Consider the following 18,386-nt stretch of genomic DNA (forward strand, 5'->3'; position numbering starts at 1 on the left):
ATCTCTGTTCTAATAACTTATCCCAGTGGAATAATTTGGTGTAAAATACAAGTTCATATAAAACTGTAGACAAGGAGTTACAGGCAAGCCAGAATTTAACAATTTAATGCCATATACACTGTCAGTTTAATTTTAACTCAGTAAAGTTTACAAATTTTAAAGAAACAATGGGAGCTGGGCACTGGGGGACAGGAGTTGAATATGAGGGTCAAAGGCTGTCAGTGTACTAGAGGACAAGAACATCTGTGGAGATGTGGGACTTGGGACCCGTGGGTGATGCATGTTTCAGAGTCCTGTCAGGAATCAAGACAGTCTGTGGCAGATTTAAGATTTACTTATTTTATGTATACAAGTGATGCAGAAATCCGCTAAGGCAGCTGGAGCTCCACAAGCCGGAGCTGCAGGCAGCTGTGAGCTTGTGGGTACTCTCCACTGCTGAGAGGTCGCTTTGGCCCGTCTATGGTAGATTTCAGAGTTAGCCAGGGCAAGCCTGCAAGTTCGAGGCCAGCCTGGACCACATAGTTACAGGCCGGGCTGGTGAGACCGGGTCTTAAAAAAAAAAAAGTCGGCGGCCATGGTGGGCAGTTGGGTCGCGGTGGTGGGTTAAAGGGCAGAGGTCAGAGGCTCAGACCTGAGGAGGCAGCGGTTGCAACAGGAGCGCACCGGCAGTTGGGCGTGGGCGCCCTTGAGGGCACGCCCCTCCGCCCCGCCAGCCCCGCCCACTCCCGCTCCCGGCTCCAGGCGGAGCGCGCCGAGCACAGGGAGCGAGCTGCGTGGGGATCCCGCGGCGGTCGGGCTCGCGCGGCGCCCTCGCTCCCCCTCCCCTCGGCCCTAGGGCCGCGCGGCCCGCGCCGCTCCGGGAAGATGGCGCTGCACTTTCAGGTCAGTGTGCCGGGCCGCGGGCCTGGAGCGCCGGCGGCGGGCTGTGGTGGTGGTGGTGGTGGGATCCCAGGCCGCGACCCCGAGCACAGCCCCTGGCCCGGGGACGGTGGGGCGGCGGGCTCAGAAGAGCGGGCTGCGCTCGGGCCGCCGAGTCCGCCCTCGTCGGCACGGCTGCAGCAGCGTCCGGGCAGGAGGGAGCCGGGACCGAGGGGCAGCCATCCGGCCCTCACCCTCAGCCCGCGGTCCGCGCCCTCCCGGGGAGCCTGAACTCGGAGGCCGGGGCGGCGGGAGCGCGGGAGCGCGGCTAGAGGGCTGTCATTGGCCGGAGGCGGGCGGGCGGGTCGGGGCGCGGCGCGGCCGGGAGCGCGCAGCCTCATTGGAGGAGCCTCGGGGCAGGGCGCGGGCTGCGCCGGAGGGATGCGGCGGCTTCTGCCCAGTGGCTCCCGCACTCTGCGGGTCTTGGTCCCACTGACGTCTGCTGAGCCTCCCCCACTGTGTCTGTTCTGAGGCGGAACGTTCTGGGGGTGCAGGGCGACATCCACTACCACCCTTGTCCTTTTGGAGCGCGCGGTAATTACCGCACACGTGAAAACTGTTATGGTAGAATTAGTCACGGGATATCGCGGGAGCACAGACAGGCAGTCCAGCGCGTGTGCCGAGGGGAACCTCCACTTGTTACTTGGTTCCTACTGCTGGTGGTACATACGCCTCTGAGCGAACAACTGCCTTTTAGTCTCTGGAACGTGGGACTTGTAGGAACTGTAGCTGCCCAGGTAAAGAGGAAAGGAAGGCTGCAGAGGCGTAAAGACGGTGTGGGCAAAGCAAAGAATTGTGGAAGACCTTGATACACTGCGAAAGCCCTTTCCTGGATCCTAAGACTGATTTGAAAAGAAAGTGCTCCGGGGAGGTTGTGGATGACAGATGACCTTAGTAGCAGAGTCTTAACTTGATGACAGTGTGTCTAAGTGTCACATTCCCCTTGTAGACTTATAAGAATCCTCTGGTCACATGAACTTACTGCTTTATTACTTCTTCTAGGGTATTTCCATCTAGGAAATAGACCCACACTTGGTGTTTTGACTTAACCCCCTTTTTGTTGTTGTGTGTTTGTTTAAGGGTTCCTAGGTCAGAATTATTATCACTTTAGTAAATATGACCTGTGGGGAATTTTTACAGCGAGAACTTACTGTGAATCATAAATAGATAATCATATACATAGTGCAGGTATGTCTTGGGTAAATTAGAAGGTATGGAAGAACTTTGGAACTTTTTTGGACTTGGAAAGATGGTGCCTGATAAATTGCCAAGTCCTGGAAGCCCTCTTCATAACCAAGTTCAGTATTAAAAAAAATTAGATGTTGATGTCCAAACTGGTCAAATCATTCTCAGAAATGTACATTAAAGTGCTATTTTTAGGGCATTGCTTCAGTGTCTTTTTCACACTTGGTAGTTAATTATGTGGCTCATTGACATAAATGTCCACAGTGTGGACTGGCCATCTGTGCTTTTATCCTTGAATCCATGCCCTGGCTTCCTGGAAGGCAGAGGAAGGCATCATTCCCGCGGTCGGTTCAATCACAAGCACGCTAGTTAGGAGCCAGTGAGTTAGGGTGTGCTCTGTCTCCAAAGAAGAAATGGACCCTGGTCATCTCTAGGATGTGGAGGAGCACAACGAGGAAAGGCAGAATGGGATAGGGAGCCTGACGATGATACTGGAAAAAGCTTAGTGGACTCTGAGTGATTTGCTCTCTGAATGGTTCTGGAGTCAAAGACTGTCAGCTATTCTTTCTAATCTCCATTTAGGCTGGATGTTCTAGTTGTGACTGAGAAATAAACAACGTTAGTGTGATGAAAAGTGATTCGGGAAAGTTAGTTGTTAGGCTGAAGTGTGGCAGTCACTGGAATACTTTCCCTTTCTCTCTTAATCATCATAGTTGCTTCATGTTTTCTGTCTGTAGTTCTACTAGTGAGACTTAGGAAAGCTTTGGTCACTCAGTAAATGCGTGCCAGATTCTAAAGCTTGTGCCCACTCCACGGGACCAGTGACTTATCCTGTACTACTTACTTTCCACTCATTCCTAAGCAGCCTCTGGAGAAATCCAGGGCATTGGAGGCCACATTAGAGGATTTTTACTTAATTGCACTATGTTTGAGTATTAGTGGAATCTTTACAGAGAAACAGTTGGTAGAACTTGATGAGTGTAAGTAAATTGGTATGCACCTGGAGTTGTCCAGACTGTGGTTTAAGACACAGTCCATAAAACTCCTTTTGGCACCAACGGCAAATTCAGGGATTTCCCATGGTGGGGGGTGCCCCTCCCCAAGGTATGACGGTTCATCAGTAGGGCTCACTGAGTTCATCAAAAGCTATCAAATTCATAATTGTGATTCATTTTAGGGAAAGAATACTGATTAAAATTGGCTAAAGGGAGGATATAGAGGATATTCTATGAAGGTTCTAAAATACATCTTTTGTTCTCAGGATAGGATGTTCTCCTGGCATTCATATTGTGTGTACCACTGCAAGGTGGGAAGGCTCACCTACTCTTTAGTTTCCACAGTATTTAATCAAGCTTCATTAATTAGACTTGACAGATAATTTCTAGTTCCATTGGTAACCTGTGACCCAAAAATCATCACCCTAAACCAAAACCCTGAAATTGTGACTACCAAGTATGGTCAGTGCTTGTCCTAAAAAAATAACTCCTGTTAACTATGACATAGATTATCTACTAGAAACTGAGGGCAAAGGTCAGGCCTCTTTTTGGGCAAGACTTCTGTCCTAGTTAGGGTTTTTATTGCTGTGAAGAGACACCATGGCCATGGCAACTCTTATAAAGGAAAAACATTTAATTGGGGTGGCTTACATTTTTAGAGGGTTAATCCATTATCATCATGGTGTGATGTGGTGGGGTGCAGGCATGGTGCTGGAGAAGGAGCTGAGGGTCCTACTTGTTGGCTTGCAGGCAACAGGAAGTGGTCTGTGACACTAGGCGGTATCTTGAGCATATATGAGACCTCAAACCCTACCTCCACAGTGACACACTTCCTCCAACAGGACCACACATACTCCGAAAAGGCCTTACTTACCTCCTAATAGTGCCACTCCCTTTGGGGTGCATTTTCTTTCAAACCACCACCATATCTTACTCCCTGGCCCCTCTCAAAGACTTATAACCATATCATAATGCAAAAATGCATTTAGTCCAGCTTCAAAAGTCCCCATAGTCTATTATATAGTCTCAACAATGTTAAAAAGTCCAAAGTATAAAGTTGCTTCTGAGATATATGCAATCTCTTAACTGTAATCTCCCATAAAATCAAAATAAAAAAACCAAATCATATACTTCCAACATATAATGGCACAGAATATACATTACCATTCCAAAATGTAGGGAAGGGAGTATAGTGAGGAAATACTGGACCAAAGCAAGACAGAAAACCAGGTGGGCAAACTCCAAATTCTGCATCTCCATGTCTGATGTCAAAATACTCTTCAGATCTCCAGCTCATTTCAGCTTTGTTGACTACAATACACTTCTTTCTTGGACTGGTTTCACCCCTTGTTAGCAGCTTTCCTCAGCAGGTATCCCATGCCTCTCGCTTCTCTAACATCTTGGGGTCTCCAGGGCAGTCCAGGATTCAACTTCATAGCTTCACTCAATAGTCTCTCTAGGCCTTCAGGGATACCCCTACATGTTCCTGACCTTGGTGGCTTTCCTTAGTCGCAGTCGGAGATTCCATAATGCCTTTCTTCTGTCCTTGACTCTAAAGCCAGAACCAAGTGGCTGAAGCTGCCAAATTCTGCTGCTTGCTGGGGCTGGAATATGGATGCCCCCTCATTCAATTACATCTTCCCCAGCTTTCTGTTTTCAGTAATTTCCTTCACTACCTAAGCTTGGCTGTTCTGAATTTCCTCTGTAGACCAGGCTGGCCTCAAACTCAGATAGCCACCATCCTCTACCTTCTGAGTGCTGGGATTGAAGGCCTGCACTACCACACCTGGCTCTAAACTTCTCTTTAATTTGTTCACACATTTGGAAATTTAGCTGGTGGGATCTTGCCCTGAGGTCACCACTCCCTTTATTCCATTTCTTAAGCTGTTTATCTCCTTGAACACAGGACTTAGCTCCATTTCATTTTTTGGGTGCTCATTTTCTCCTTAAATTTTACATTTTATAATTTACCTTGCTCAGCTTGCTCCTTTGAGTTATAAATCTTCACTAGAGTTACCACTAATAACCACACGACAGAGTCTATATTAGGCTGTTTTGAGATTTCTTCTGCCAATGGAATTAATCCAAGACTTTTCAGTTTAACCTCAGGCAGACTCTTTGGACAAGGGCAAAAAGCAGCCACTTTCCTCATCAAAGTACCACAAGAGTGATCTGTAGACAGCATAATAAAATTCTTCTCTGAAATCTCCTGAGCCAGTACCCTACAGTTCAATTCACTCTTAGCACCCTGTTTTCCATGTTCCTACTAGTATGGCCCATTAAGCAGCACTTAAAATGTTCAACTGCTTTTCTAATCCATACTCCCATGGTCCATATTCCTTCAAACAAAAGCATGGTCAGGCCTATCACAGCAATACTCTAGTCAAAGTTAGGGTTTCTATTGCTGTGAAGAGACACCATGACCACGGCAACTCTTACAAAGGAAAAACATTTAATTGGGGTGGCTTACAGTCAGAGGTTTAGTCCATTATCATCATGGTATGACGTGGTGTGCAGGTGTTATACCAGAGTCATGAGCCCCGCCCAGAGATCACCAGGAGTCCAAGTTCATATGCAAAAGCAAAGAGCCTTTATTGCAAGCTCAAGCTTGGGCTCTCTGTCTGTTCGAATAGCAGTTGGATCAGGGAAGCATTGAGCTCAGTTGAGGCAGGGTTTTTAAGGAGTAAAGGATGGAGGGATCAGGGAATTGCAGATTCAGATGGGTGTTGAACTCCTGATTGGGCAGGAGTGAGGTAACAGAAGTTTTGTCAAACAGGGATTGGTACTGGTGTTGCTGCAAGGAAATTGGCAACCTATATACAAGTGATGTAAGCTATCCTTTATGTTCCATATCATTTAGTAGTATTTGTTTGTCTCAATTCTGGTTGGTCTCCCACAGGGTTCAGTTTGTTGCTTTTCCTGGTTGTTGTAATAGTGAGGCCTAGTCCCGGTATTGTTAGTTTGCAGCCTGTCATGGCAGCACTAATGTTACATTTGGCCTCTTCACAGACAGACATGGTGCTGGAGAAGTAGCTGAGGGTTCTACATCTTGGCTTGCAGGCAACAGGAAGTGGTCTGTGATACTGGGTGGTATCTTGAGCATATATGAGCCCTCAAAGCCTACCTCCACAGTGACACACTTCTTCCAACAAGAACTCACCTAGTCCAATGAGGCCATACCTCCTAATAGTACCACTCCCTTTGGGTGATATTTTCTTTCAAACCACCGCAACCACTTTTTTTTTTTTTTTATTCTCTCATATATTACATCCCAACTGCAGTTTCCCCTTCATTCTCTCCTCCCAGTCCCCTCCCACCCATCCACTCCTCATCCATTTCCCCAGAAAAGGGCAGGCCTCCCAGGGATATCATCAAAACATGGCATATCAAGTTGTAATAAGACTAGGCATGTCTCCTCATCTTAAGGCTGGATGAGGCAAGCCAGGAGGAGGAAAAGGGTCCTCAAAGCAATCAAAATAGTCAGAAACAGCCCCTGCTCCCACTGTTAGGAATTCCACAAGAACTCCAAGCTCCACAACCATAACATATATGGGAGGGTCTAGGTCAGTCCCATGTAGACTTTCTGGTTGTTGGAGTCTCTGTGAGCCCTGATGAGCCTTAGTTAGTTGATTTTGTGTTTTTTTTTTTTTTTTTTGTGTGTGTGTGTGTGTGTGTGTGTGTGTAGTCCTTGGCCCCCTATAATCCTTCTTACCCCTCTTCTGCAGGAATCCCTGAGCTCCACATAATGTTTGGCTGTGGGTGTCTGTATCTGCTCTCATCAGTTGCTGGATGAAGCTTCTTCGATGATGAATATGCTAGGCTCTGGTCTACAAGTATAGCAGAATATCATTAGGAATCATTTCATTGACTTTTTTTTTTTTTTTTTGGCCAGTTGTGTTTGGTTCTTTCCTAGGTCTCTGGGCTGTCCAGCCTCTGGGTCCTGGCCCTCCAGACAGTGTCAGGCATGGGCTCCCTCTTGTGGCATGGATTTTAAGCTGCACCAGTCATTGGTTGCTTGGCCACTTGCCCAAGGACTGTGCCACCTTCACCCCAGCACATCTTGCAGGCAGAACAAATTGTAGGTTTTGTATCTAGGTTGGTGTCCCAGACCCTCCACTTGAGGCCTTACCTGGTTACAGAAGATGGCCAGGCTCTGAGTCACCCATTACTAAGAGTCTTAGCTAGGGTCACCCTCATAGATTCCTGGAAGCTCCCATTGCTCTACTGAAATGCTCCCCAATTGCAAGAGGAACTAAGGATAGGGGAAGCAGAAGATAGCATGAAGCTTGTGAGTGTAGGTCCTGGTCTGGAACTCTAGCACCACTGGAAAGGGACACTTGGACTGGAAATCTGCTGGAGTGATGTCTAATTCGGTTTCTGCTGGTTGGGTGTTATTTTTAGTACCTTTCTGGAAAGCTTTTGTAGACATACGTCAGGGTAGGTTAAAAGTAGGAATTAGACACTGTTGAAGGTAGACGGTAGCTGAGGAATAGAGTGGCAGGATGGCAGAGGGTGAGGGAGGTGCCTGCTGCATATATAGACTTGTCATTGGCTCAGCTTTGTCTGTTTACTCTATGACTCTTGTGCAACTTACATATATGTGCCCTGTCAATTTCAGTTTTTCTACCTGTGAAATGGGCACACTAAAATTATGTAGTTTGCAGGATTCTGGTTTTCAGAATTAGCTTAAGATGAGACTACTATAAACTGTGAGGCACCTAAAGAACTATTTGGTTGTTGCAAAAGTACTGTAGTTTTGCATTGTGGAAATTTGTCATTTGATATGCTTAACACATGGTTATGTTGTGAATCATTTTAATATGCATTTCTCACTGTATGCTTTTTGCTAGTGACATTAGTGTTTATTTTAGATTTCTATTACGGAAATGTTGAAAACAAAAAGCAAATTGGAGTGATTTTTAAAATTTTAGTTGTTTATGTCTGTCTTAGGATTACTATTGCTGTGAAGAGACACCATGACCACAGCAACTCTTACAAAGGAAAACATTTAACTGGAGCTGGCTTACAGTTCAGAGGTTTAGTCCATTATTATCATGGTGGGAAACATGGCAGCATGCAGGTAGACATGGTGCTGGAACGGTAGCTGAGAGTTGTACATCTTGATCAACAGGCAACAAGAAGTGAACTGAGACACTGGTGTGACTTGAGCATACATGAGACCTCAAAGCCTGCCTCCAGTGGCACACTTCCTCCAAAACGGCCACACCTACTCCAACAAAGCCACACCTTCTAATATCGCCACTCCCTGTGAGCTTATGGAGGCAATTACATTCAGACTACCACAGTTACTGTGTATGTGCTGTGGTGCATGTGTGGAGGTTAAACTACAGCTTTGTGTAGTAGGTTCTCTTTTTACATGGGTTCCAGCTACCTGTTAAGCCATCTGTAGACATTTTTTTTTGTTCAAGTATAAAATGGGTCAATGGCAGCAGAGACAATTTCAACAGAGCATTTGGCCCATGAACTGCTAATGAATATATAGTGCAGTGGTGGTTCAGTAAAGTTTGCAAAGGGATTGAGAGCCCTGAAATTGAGGAGCAGTGTGCCTGGCCATCAGAAGTTGACAATGATTCATGGAAAGCAATCATTGAAACTGATCCTCTTACAACTGTGGAGAAGTTGCCAGAGAACTCAGTGTGGACCATTCATGGTCATTTGACATTCGAAGCAAATTGGAAAGGCAGAGAAGCTTGGTAAATAGATTCCTCATGAGCCGATCAAACATTTTTTAGAAAAAATGTTTTGAATTGGTGTCTCTCTTATTCTTTACAACAATGATGAACCATTTCTTGATCAGATTGTGACATCTGACAGAAAAATGGATTATATATGACAATTGCTGATGACTAGCTCAGTGGTTGGACTAAGGAGAATCCAAAGTACTTCCCAGAGCCAAACTTGTACCATAAGAAGGTCGTGGTCACAGTTGGGTGGTCTGCTGCTAGTCTGATCCACTACCAACTGAATTCTGGTCAAACCACTACATCTGAGAAGCATGCTCAGCAATCCATGACATGTGCACCAGAAGCTGTAGCACCCATAGTTGGCATTGGTCAGTGTTCAGAAAAGGCCTTCTCCAGGACAAACCTAGACTGCAAGCTGCACGATGGATGCATGCTTCAGTCGTTGACTTTTGCCTCATCCACTATGTTTACTTGACCTCTTGCCAACTGACTACCACTTCAAGTACCTTGACAGTGTTTTACAATGAAAAATCACTTTTTAACCCGTAGGATGAGGAAATTGCTTTCTAAGAATTTGTCTTAATTTCAAAGCATGGGTCTAAAGGAGTAAATAAAATTATTTCTTATTGGCAAAAATATATTAGTTTGTAATGGTTCATATTTTGATTAATAATGTTGTTTTAAACCTAGTTATAATTATTTGAAATTCACAGTCCAAACCTGCAATTCCTTTTGCACCAATGTAATATCCAGTTCATTGTTGAAGGAAGAGTTAGTTCCAAGAGGCCCAGGAATAATCCTTCAGGGATGCTCAACTAACAGAAGAAGAACAGTATGTAGGAGACAAGTAACCTCAAACTGAAGGCAGTGTATATGAGTGGCAGTCAACGAAGCTTGATTCCAGAAGGCAGGAAAGATACAGGGAAGTAATTGAAAAGAACTTTAGAGTCTATTGTAGTGGGATATTTGAGGTTTATGTTTTTATTTTTTTATTTTATTTTATTTTATTATTATTATTTTTTTTTGGTTTTTCGAGACAGGGTTTCTCTGTGTAGCTTTGCGCCTTTCCTGGAACTCACTTGGTAGCCCAGGCTGGCCTCGAACTCACAGAGATCTGCCTGGCTCTGCCTCCCGAGTGCTGAGATTAAAGGCATGCACCACCACTGCCCGGCGAGGTTTATGTTTTTAAAGATTATTAGCAATTTTTGTTGTGTTTTCTGGAACAGAAGCTTTTTTATTGAAATATAATGGTACATAATAAAATACACATGTTTAAACTGCAATAGCATGAGTTTTGGCATATGTGTACATCTATGAAATTGTCACTAAAATATGAAAATAGCCATTGCTCACATATGTTTCCCTGTGCTCTTAGACTTCTTTGCTGCCCTCCTGACTGCCTTCTCCTCCCCTCCTCCCTCCCTTCTTTGCTGTCCTCCTGACTGCCTTCTCCTCCCGTCCTCCCTCCCTTCTTTGCTGTCCTCCTGACTGCCTTCTCCTCCCTCCCCTCCTCCCTTCTTTGCTGTCCTCCTGACTGCCTTCTCCTCCCTCCCCTCCTCCCTTCTTTGCTGTCCTCCTGACTGCCTTCTCCTCCCGTCCTCCCTCCCTTCTTTGCTGTCCTCCTGACTGCCTTCTCCTCCCTCCCCTCCTCCCTTCTTTGCTGTCCTCCTGACTGCCTTCTCCTCCCTTCCTCCCTTCTTTGCTGTCCCTTCCACCTAGTCAAGGAGCCAGTAACCTGCTTCCTAGTAACAAAGCACCATGTGAGCATATTTTTGTTGCATGGTTTTGCCTTAGTATTCATCTGTTGATGGAGATTAATGCAAGACTTTTTGTATAGAAAGAAATCATATTTGGGGGCCAATAATTGTATGTCAGATATAAAGAAATACATCCATAAAATTGGGAAGATCTTGGGTTTTTTCTTTGCGTTTGGCTTTTTTTGAGACAAGGCCTCACTGTTTAGCCCTGTCTGACCTGGAATTCACGGTGTAGACCAGTAGGCTTCAAGTTCAGTGCCTTTTGAGTGCTGGGATTAAAGAATGGTGCCACCATGCCTGGCTAAGAAGATCTGTATTTAATCTGAAGGCAAGATCGTATCATTGTCTACTAGGGTATTACAGTGGGTGCTTTCTGTTCATATTTGATAGTTACTCTTGGAGGTTTTCCAGGGCCAGTTCTTCTCATTGTACTTATCATTTATGTATGCTTCTAATGTTGGCACTAGACCCGAATGTTGATACCGTATAGCGGTTTTAACAATCCAGACATGTCAGCAGATTGGGCAGGATGCATTTCTGAGACATTCTCACCACATTCTCAGACATCGGCTTATAAAACTAAGTTGAAAAATTACCAGTCTACCGAGAAAGATAAAATGACTATCGATAGGTTCTCTGGAAAAACCAAGTGCTAATCAGAAGATTGCTTGGTTAGCAATGTCTGGATAATACTTTTCTACAAGGGCAAGAATCTATCTGTTTGGAAAGGTTTAACGTTTAACATACCAGATTTTTTTTTTTTTAAACCATTACAAAACTTGGTGCCCCTTCAAATCTTTTATAAAAGTTTGAACTTTCCCCTTTCAATTTTGTACCACTTTGCATTTGTTAATTTTAGATATTGGGCCTGAAGAGATGACTCAGTGGTTAAGAACACTGGATGCTCTTCCAGAGGATCTGGGCTTGATTCCCAGCACCCAGAATATGGCTAACAGTTCCAGGGGATCCAAAGCCCCCTTCTGAAGGCAGTACATGCATGTAGTGCACAGACGTACATGCAAATAAAACACCCATATACATACAAATAAATGCTAAAACACTCATATATATGCACACACACACACACACACACACAAAACAAAACAATTTTAAAGTAATTTGAAACATCTTTGGAGAAAAAGGGTGATTGGTAATGTCGACTGAACACTAACTATATACCTGTCTTTCTGTCTTAAAGTTTATTAAATCAATATAGCAAAGCAAATAACATCCAGACCTTTCCACAGTATTTCTTAATAGGATTACATAGGTAATTAGATATCATTGACTTGATTAATATTAACATTTATATATTTTTAAATGCTAGTTTCCTAGGTCTTTTGTAACAAATGCTACAAATGGGGTGACTTACAACTCAACTTTATTCTCAGTTCTGAACACCAGAGGACTGACAAAGGGCAAATGGGGTTGGTTTCTTCTGGAGGCTTCTGCCCTAGTGTCTCACCGCTTTGGCAGCTTTGGTGCTTCTTGGTTTTACATGTGACTCTCCAGTCTCTGCCTGTCTTGCTGTGGCCTTTTCCTCTATATCTCTGCATCTGAAATGTCTCCCTTCCTCTCCTTTCCTCTCTCCAGAAAATGACTCTCTCTCTTTTTTTTTTTTTTCAGAGAGAGTGGTGATAATGACCATTAAAAGTATGACCAACTTCCATGTTCATGAAAGTTACCTTTGCAAGGAGTTTTATGAGGGTGCAAATGATACTTTAGGGAAGTGAACATTAGGAAGTGAACTTTAGGAAGTACCTACAAGAACATTCTGTGTTTGGGGCTCTGTGTCTCACTGTCAAATTTCATAATGCTTTAAGAGTCCCAGCCAGGCACTCACATGTCCCAGCTGTATTGGTGCACTGAGAGAAGGCATGTCCCAGCTTTCTGATCAGTCTTTGTCATATTTGCATCCAGTTCTGGGGAAAGTTCCACTGGACAGGGAAGGGAGCCAGTGCCTACTCCCCCCTTCAGAAAAGACTTCTTTACTTTGTTTAGAAATTTCCTATGAAGCCCAGGATAGCCTTGAATTCTCAGTCTTCTTGACTCAGCCTCCTGAATGCTGGGATTATAGAAATATGCAATGATGCCCTTCCTTATAAGGATGCCAGTAATTGGGTTTAGAGTTAGATTTAGTGCCCACTGCAGATCTAGGATGATTTCTTCTAAATTCCTTAACTAAGGGTTTATAAAGACCCAATTTCTAATGAAGATTTTATTCATAGACTCTGAGGGTTAGGAATTAGACCTGTCTTTTAGGGGTATAGTTCTTTACAGTATTATAAAATATGCTCTGTGCATACCACTCAGCCTCACTAACTCTTAGTGAATTGATGAACATAGGACAGTACTCCTGCATCTTCGCAGATGGTGGGGTTACAGGTATGTGCCACTATGCCTGGTGAGATCCTTTAATGAATCAATTTGAAACTGTAGTTTTGGACTCTTATCTGAAAATGGTCTAGTCTTCACTACTGGGTTGTGTCACAGATAGGGAAGTGGGAAATGTGAAGGAGATAAAAAGAGAGAAGTGGAAACAAGGATGGGAGTCATGGTGTCTCCTGTTTTAATGGTTGCTTGGGTATCTGAGGGGTGTGAAGCCTACTGCAGCTATAAGCTGTGCCTAAAAATTCAGGCCAGAACGGAACAAAATTGGCATTTCTTTTGCAATAACCCATTATGTTCATTTGGCTACCTGTTTTTAAAATCTCTGCCAAGTAAAATAATTTGTTTCAGTGAATGGCTTTAACAAGATTCTTTTAAGCTGATCTCACTTGGTAGTTCATTGTTTCCATGTATTCTATATCATCAGATGGCATTGTATGTGTAGACAGAATGAGTTAGTCTTTGTGCTTATAAAAAGTTGTGCAATAATTAGTTAGAATGTTGTTAGAAATATTGCAGGATCAAAAATCATTACCTGAAGCACTCTGAGTTCAGAAGACCCAGATCAGTGTACATATAATTATCATTAGTTCTTTTGTTACGGGTGCTAGGATTGGAAACAACAGAAGAGTATAAGCTGAGCTATTGACAGCTTGTTTGTGGTCATTCTCCCTACCCCACTCTAGCTTTGTTGGGCATCTCCTGGCTGTGTACTGGCCAATGTTTAATGCCTTGAAATGAATACATTGGTTTTATTTCAAGCCCTTGTAAATGCTATTCCTTTGCCTACACTACCCTCTAGTCTTTTCTTCATCTGGTTTACCCCTAGGTTTGAGGTACTCTTGGCTTTGAACATTTTAGCATATATGTCAATTTTTTTTCAGGCATAACTTTGCTAATTCCTTAAGGAGAGAGTCGTCCCCGTTTAATTAAGTTACATTGCATAAGTCAGATAAGTAATTGGGGAACTAGGAGATGTTCTTGTTTTGTTACTGTAGCTAAGTGAGTCATTGCTGCTTAATAACTATGTATTGAATGAATGTATAAGCATCCTTTCTGCATCTCGTTTTCTGTGTTTAATATATTTATTTCTTCATTTAAGTCAAATGTCTTTTTTTCTCCCTCTGAAGAGTTTGGCTGAATTGGAAACATTGTGCACTCATCTTTACGTAGGGACTGATCTCACAGAAAGAATAGAGGCTGAGAAAGCACTCTTGGAACTGATTGACAGCCCAGAATGTCTCAGCAAGTGTCAACTTTTATTAGAACAAGGAACAGTAAGTATGTGATGAATACCATGAAAGGCCAGTGTTAATGATGATAGCAGTGGTTAGCAGTGATACTTATAGCTTTTGCCATGTCTATTTATTATAATTTCCTGTCAAGGGGGTTAAGCGGGAAAGAACTAGAAAGCCAAGGAAACAAACATAGCAAACAGCCACACAGTAGAAATAGGAATGTGTTGAATAGTTTCTTGGTTCTTCTTGGCCTACTTTTATGTCACATTTTATATGTTTATTTTAGCAGTGCTAGGGAATGAACCAGTGCCTTGCTAGGCAAGCTTTCTATTGCCAAGTTACATCCCCAGCCCTAACAATTATATTTCAGAAATAACTTAAAAAAAAAAATCCAAATGTTGTAGGTAGGTAATGATTAACTCTAGAAAATCAAAAGATTGTTCAGAAGAGTGCTCACTGCCTCTTCATACCTCCATTCTAGACATTCATAGCTATATCTGTATGTATGTATGTATGTATGTATGGAGAGAGAGAGAGAGAGAGAGAGAGAGAGAGAGAAAATAGAGTGCTGACTCAGCAGTCAGCACATATTAAAACATAACCAAATACTGTACTGCTTATTTGGCCTATGTACATGAATTAAAGTAGTTCACTGTGTAGTTAGACACAGATGTATAAATAAAAAGGTGTGAAATGATATGGAGAATACTACAGAAAGAGACATGTTTTACAGAAAAGTGACAAGCTTTCCATAAAGGGCCAAGTATTTTATTTAGGCTTTGTGAGCCAAAATTGATATTTCATAAGTATACATATAATATTAGAGAAAACAAATACTGAAAGTTTTGTTGGTAAAATTCAAATTTTAATTATTGAATGTAGTTTTTTAAGTCATACAGGTTGGCTGATAAAAAGTTAGGGATTAATTGGAGTTTAAAGTTGGTGTTTCCTGTTATTAAACTTGATTGCAGATGTTCATAGTTCATATATTCATGCAGTTTTGTAATGAAATGATACATTTTTTTTTCTTTCATGAGACGAGATCTCACTATGTGAGAACCTTGGCTGACCTGTGACTCCCTGTGTAGACCAGGCCGGCCTTGAATTTACAGTAGTCTACCTGCCTTTGCCTTTAAAGTGCTGGTATTCAAGGTATACACTGTCATCCTGGCTAAAATTTTATATCTTTGAAAATATCTTCACAAACCTAGATGCTGCCAAACATTATACCAGTGGCGTCTGCTCTGCATTGTGCATGCTTTCACTTAGAAGGCATTTCTGTGCTTTTTAAAAATCCTCTTGATAGTTGCCATTTTGCCTGTCATTGTGTTGCAAATTAATAATTTTCAATTAAGAATTAGGTAGAAGGGCCTCAGTTGCACAGCAAAATGGATTTTCAAATATGGAAATTTCATGGCTCTTGTATCAGTATCTACACATGCTGCCGGGACTGTAGCTGGAGCCCAGCAAACGTGTTTGGGGCGGAGCTTTACTACTTGTTTTAGCTTTTCTCAGTGCAGGAACGTGTGGAATGGCCTGCAGTCCTGTGACGCAGCCAGTGTGACCCGAGTGACTGGGCTGTCACTCACCCTGCCCTCCCCTGTTTAGGTGTTCCCTGTACAAGTGCTATCCCTTCACATGAGGCACTAGGCTGGACTCGTTGAGAGAACAAGTTTGTTGTAGAAAGTAATTTCTAAACCCATTTAATAGTGAAAAATAGTGACTTTGTTTTGTCTATGAAATTTTACTCTCAGACCTGAGCTTAAAAAAAAAAAAGAGCCGGGCGGTGGTGGCGCACGCCTTTAATCCCAGCACTAGGGAGGCAGAGCCAGGCGGATCTCTGTGAGTTCGAGGCCAGCCTGGGCTACCAAGTGAGTTCCAGGAAAGGCGCAAAGCTATACAGAGAAACCCTGTCTCGAAAAACCAAAAAAAAAAAAAAGAAATCCAATTTGTCTCTGACAAGCTATTAGTTTACTTCGTTAGGGGCAAGTCAGTGGAAGATGAGCTCACAAAAGTAAAGGAACACTCCTGGTTCATTCAGTTAGGAGAGATTCAGATACAACTCCAGAATAAATGCTAATATAAAGTGAATAGTACAGGCTTCAAAAATTACTATTATTATTATTACTTACAAGCTTTGTGGATTTGACCAGCTAAGCCCTTTTCTGTTCATATACTGTTGTCACAGGTGTGTAGCAGAGTCTACCTAAGGTTTATATTTAATTAATGCTTCCTCAGCTCCTTTGAGAATATTCTGGCCTGTAGTTCCACAGATGCTTCATGAAAGATAGCTGCTCTTTACTTGCTTCCCATTCTTCCTTGACTTCTGGAGTAAGTAGATGCAAGTGTCAGGAGCATTAATAGCATGAACAGTTAGTAGTAACCTCAACCCATTCATTGAAAGCCAATGATAACCTTTGCAGTTCCCTTGCCTTGCCTTTAAGTTATTCTCATGTTGCTGTAGTGCCTTCTCACTGAAAGGTAGTGAAGTCTATTTTCTCTACACCTAACTTCTCTATTTTCTCTACACCTAGCTGCTGCAGTAAAACATGGTGATTTAAGTCATCATTAGTAAGTTGCTTCCTTTACTTGACTGAAGCAATAGCCCCTTGTAAACCTTTTTTTTTGAGAAACTGCTGTTCTGACATAGTCTGTTTTAAATTTCAGAAAGACTATTGACTTTAATTTGGAAATATCGTAATGACTGCTTAATTTGAAAAGGTCAATGTATATTCTTTTAGGACAAGGTAACTGTAGCACCATTGGAGAAAAGCTCACTGATCTACCACTAATTTATTACTGTGCTATGAAATTTAGACATTTAAAGTCCACTTTTCCTTCTTTGACATGGTGGATATACATTGATATAATGAAAGGTATGTCTCATGTTGGCTCAGTTCCTGTGACACTCTAGAAACTGGAGTTGTATCACTGCTGTTTGTGGCACATGAGCAGCAGCTGGATTTGAGCATACACAGGGTCAGTTTTAGCTGCTAAGGTCTGCCATTACACATGCAGGCAGCCATGGACAACAGGTAAACACTGGGCAAGGCTTTGTGTGTCATAAATTTCATCACACTAAAGTTGAGATTGTACCTACTTTTTATATGTTACAAAATACTATTTTTAAATTGTTTTCATTGGTTTAAAACTGAAAACCATTTTTAGCTCACAGGCTATGCAAAAATAGAATCTGGTTTGTGGATTTTTTTTCCAACTTGAAGTCTAGAGAAAAAATACAATTTTGGTAAGAAATTTGTGGGAGGAGAATGAGTTTATGAAGTGAATTTTGAAGGATGAACATGAATTTATTAGAGTTTGAACACACTGTGGAGTATTTAAAAATTGGTGGTGAGGCTAGAAAGATGATCAGAGGTTACAAGCACTTGCTTTTCTTTGTGAGACCCAGGGTCAGTTCACAGCACTCACATCAGGTGCTTCACAACTAACTGCCTGTAACTCCATTCCAGGAATTTGACAACCTCTGACCTCTGAGAACACCTGCACACATGTGGTGCACATAAACTCATGTGAGCACACATACATAAACACAAATTAAAAATACAAATCTTTAAACAAAAATGAAAAATGATGGCCAGACATAAATCTGAAGGAACACAGAAATCATGGTGGGGGAGGCACTGGAAAGCTGTTGTGGCCACAGCCTTCTGAAGTGTGGCTCCAGGGGCATTTGGTGGTAGCATGAGCGCAGAGTGTGCAGAACTACAGGCCATATTAAGAGTGTTTTATTTGAACTTACTTAGACATTGATTTTTCCCATTTACCTGGTGCTGTTGAGATGGCTCTGTACACTTCATTCAGCTGATGGTCTTTTATGAGAGATTGTGCATGTTCATAGGTCTACAGAGTGTATTTCAAGTACATGTATTTTATTCATTATAAATCTGTTACTTTAAAGAACTCAAAAAAATTATTCTTTTTGCTTAGAAAAATTTCTTATATTTTGACTATTCTATTTTTGTGATAACAAAAATTACTGTTTTTTACAGACATCCTATGCTCAGCTCCTTGCAGCAACATGTCTTTCAAAACTTGTTACCCGAATGAATCCTTTACCTGTAGAACAGAGGATAGACATCAGTAAGTGATTCATTAATTTTTTAACAAATTATATTTTAAAAATAAAAATTTTCTTTTAAATTTGCTGAGTTTTTATTAGGCTTGTAATTTAGTTTTATT

At 42.4% G+C, this 18,386-nt stretch overlaps 1 protein-coding gene across 4 annotated transcripts in view; it reads left to right on the plus strand.

The window, feature by feature from the left end:
- Window positions 1-644: 644 nt before the first annotated feature.
- The window catches only part of Ranbp17 (RAN binding protein 17), a 340,305-nt gene continuing 322,563 nt past the window's right edge, over window positions 645-18,386 (plus strand). For 2 of the 4 annotated variants that reach the window (XR_013053188.1, XR_006075264.2), the window contains exons 1-3: window positions 731-882; window positions 14,079-14,225; window positions 18,197-18,287. Coding sequence is in view for 2 of the 4 variants with exons in the window: in XM_015997609.3 (XP_015853095.2) it covers window positions 865-882; window positions 14,079-14,225; window positions 18,197-18,287 (256 nt within the window). In the remaining 2 variants the exon portion in view is untranslated. Of the gene's footprint in view, window positions 883-14,078; window positions 14,226-18,196; window positions 18,288-18,386 lie in introns of all 4 variants that reach the window. The other 2 variants (XM_015997609.3, XM_006978884.3) reach the window with 2 other exon arrangements.

The sequence above is a fragment of the Peromyscus maniculatus genome, chromosome 8, assembly GCF_049852395.1.
Source record: "Peromyscus maniculatus bairdii isolate BWxNUB_F1_BW_parent chromosome 8, HU_Pman_BW_mat_3.1, whole genome shotgun sequence".
Taxonomy (NCBI): Eukaryota; Metazoa; Chordata; class Mammalia; order Rodentia; family Cricetidae; genus Peromyscus; species Peromyscus maniculatus.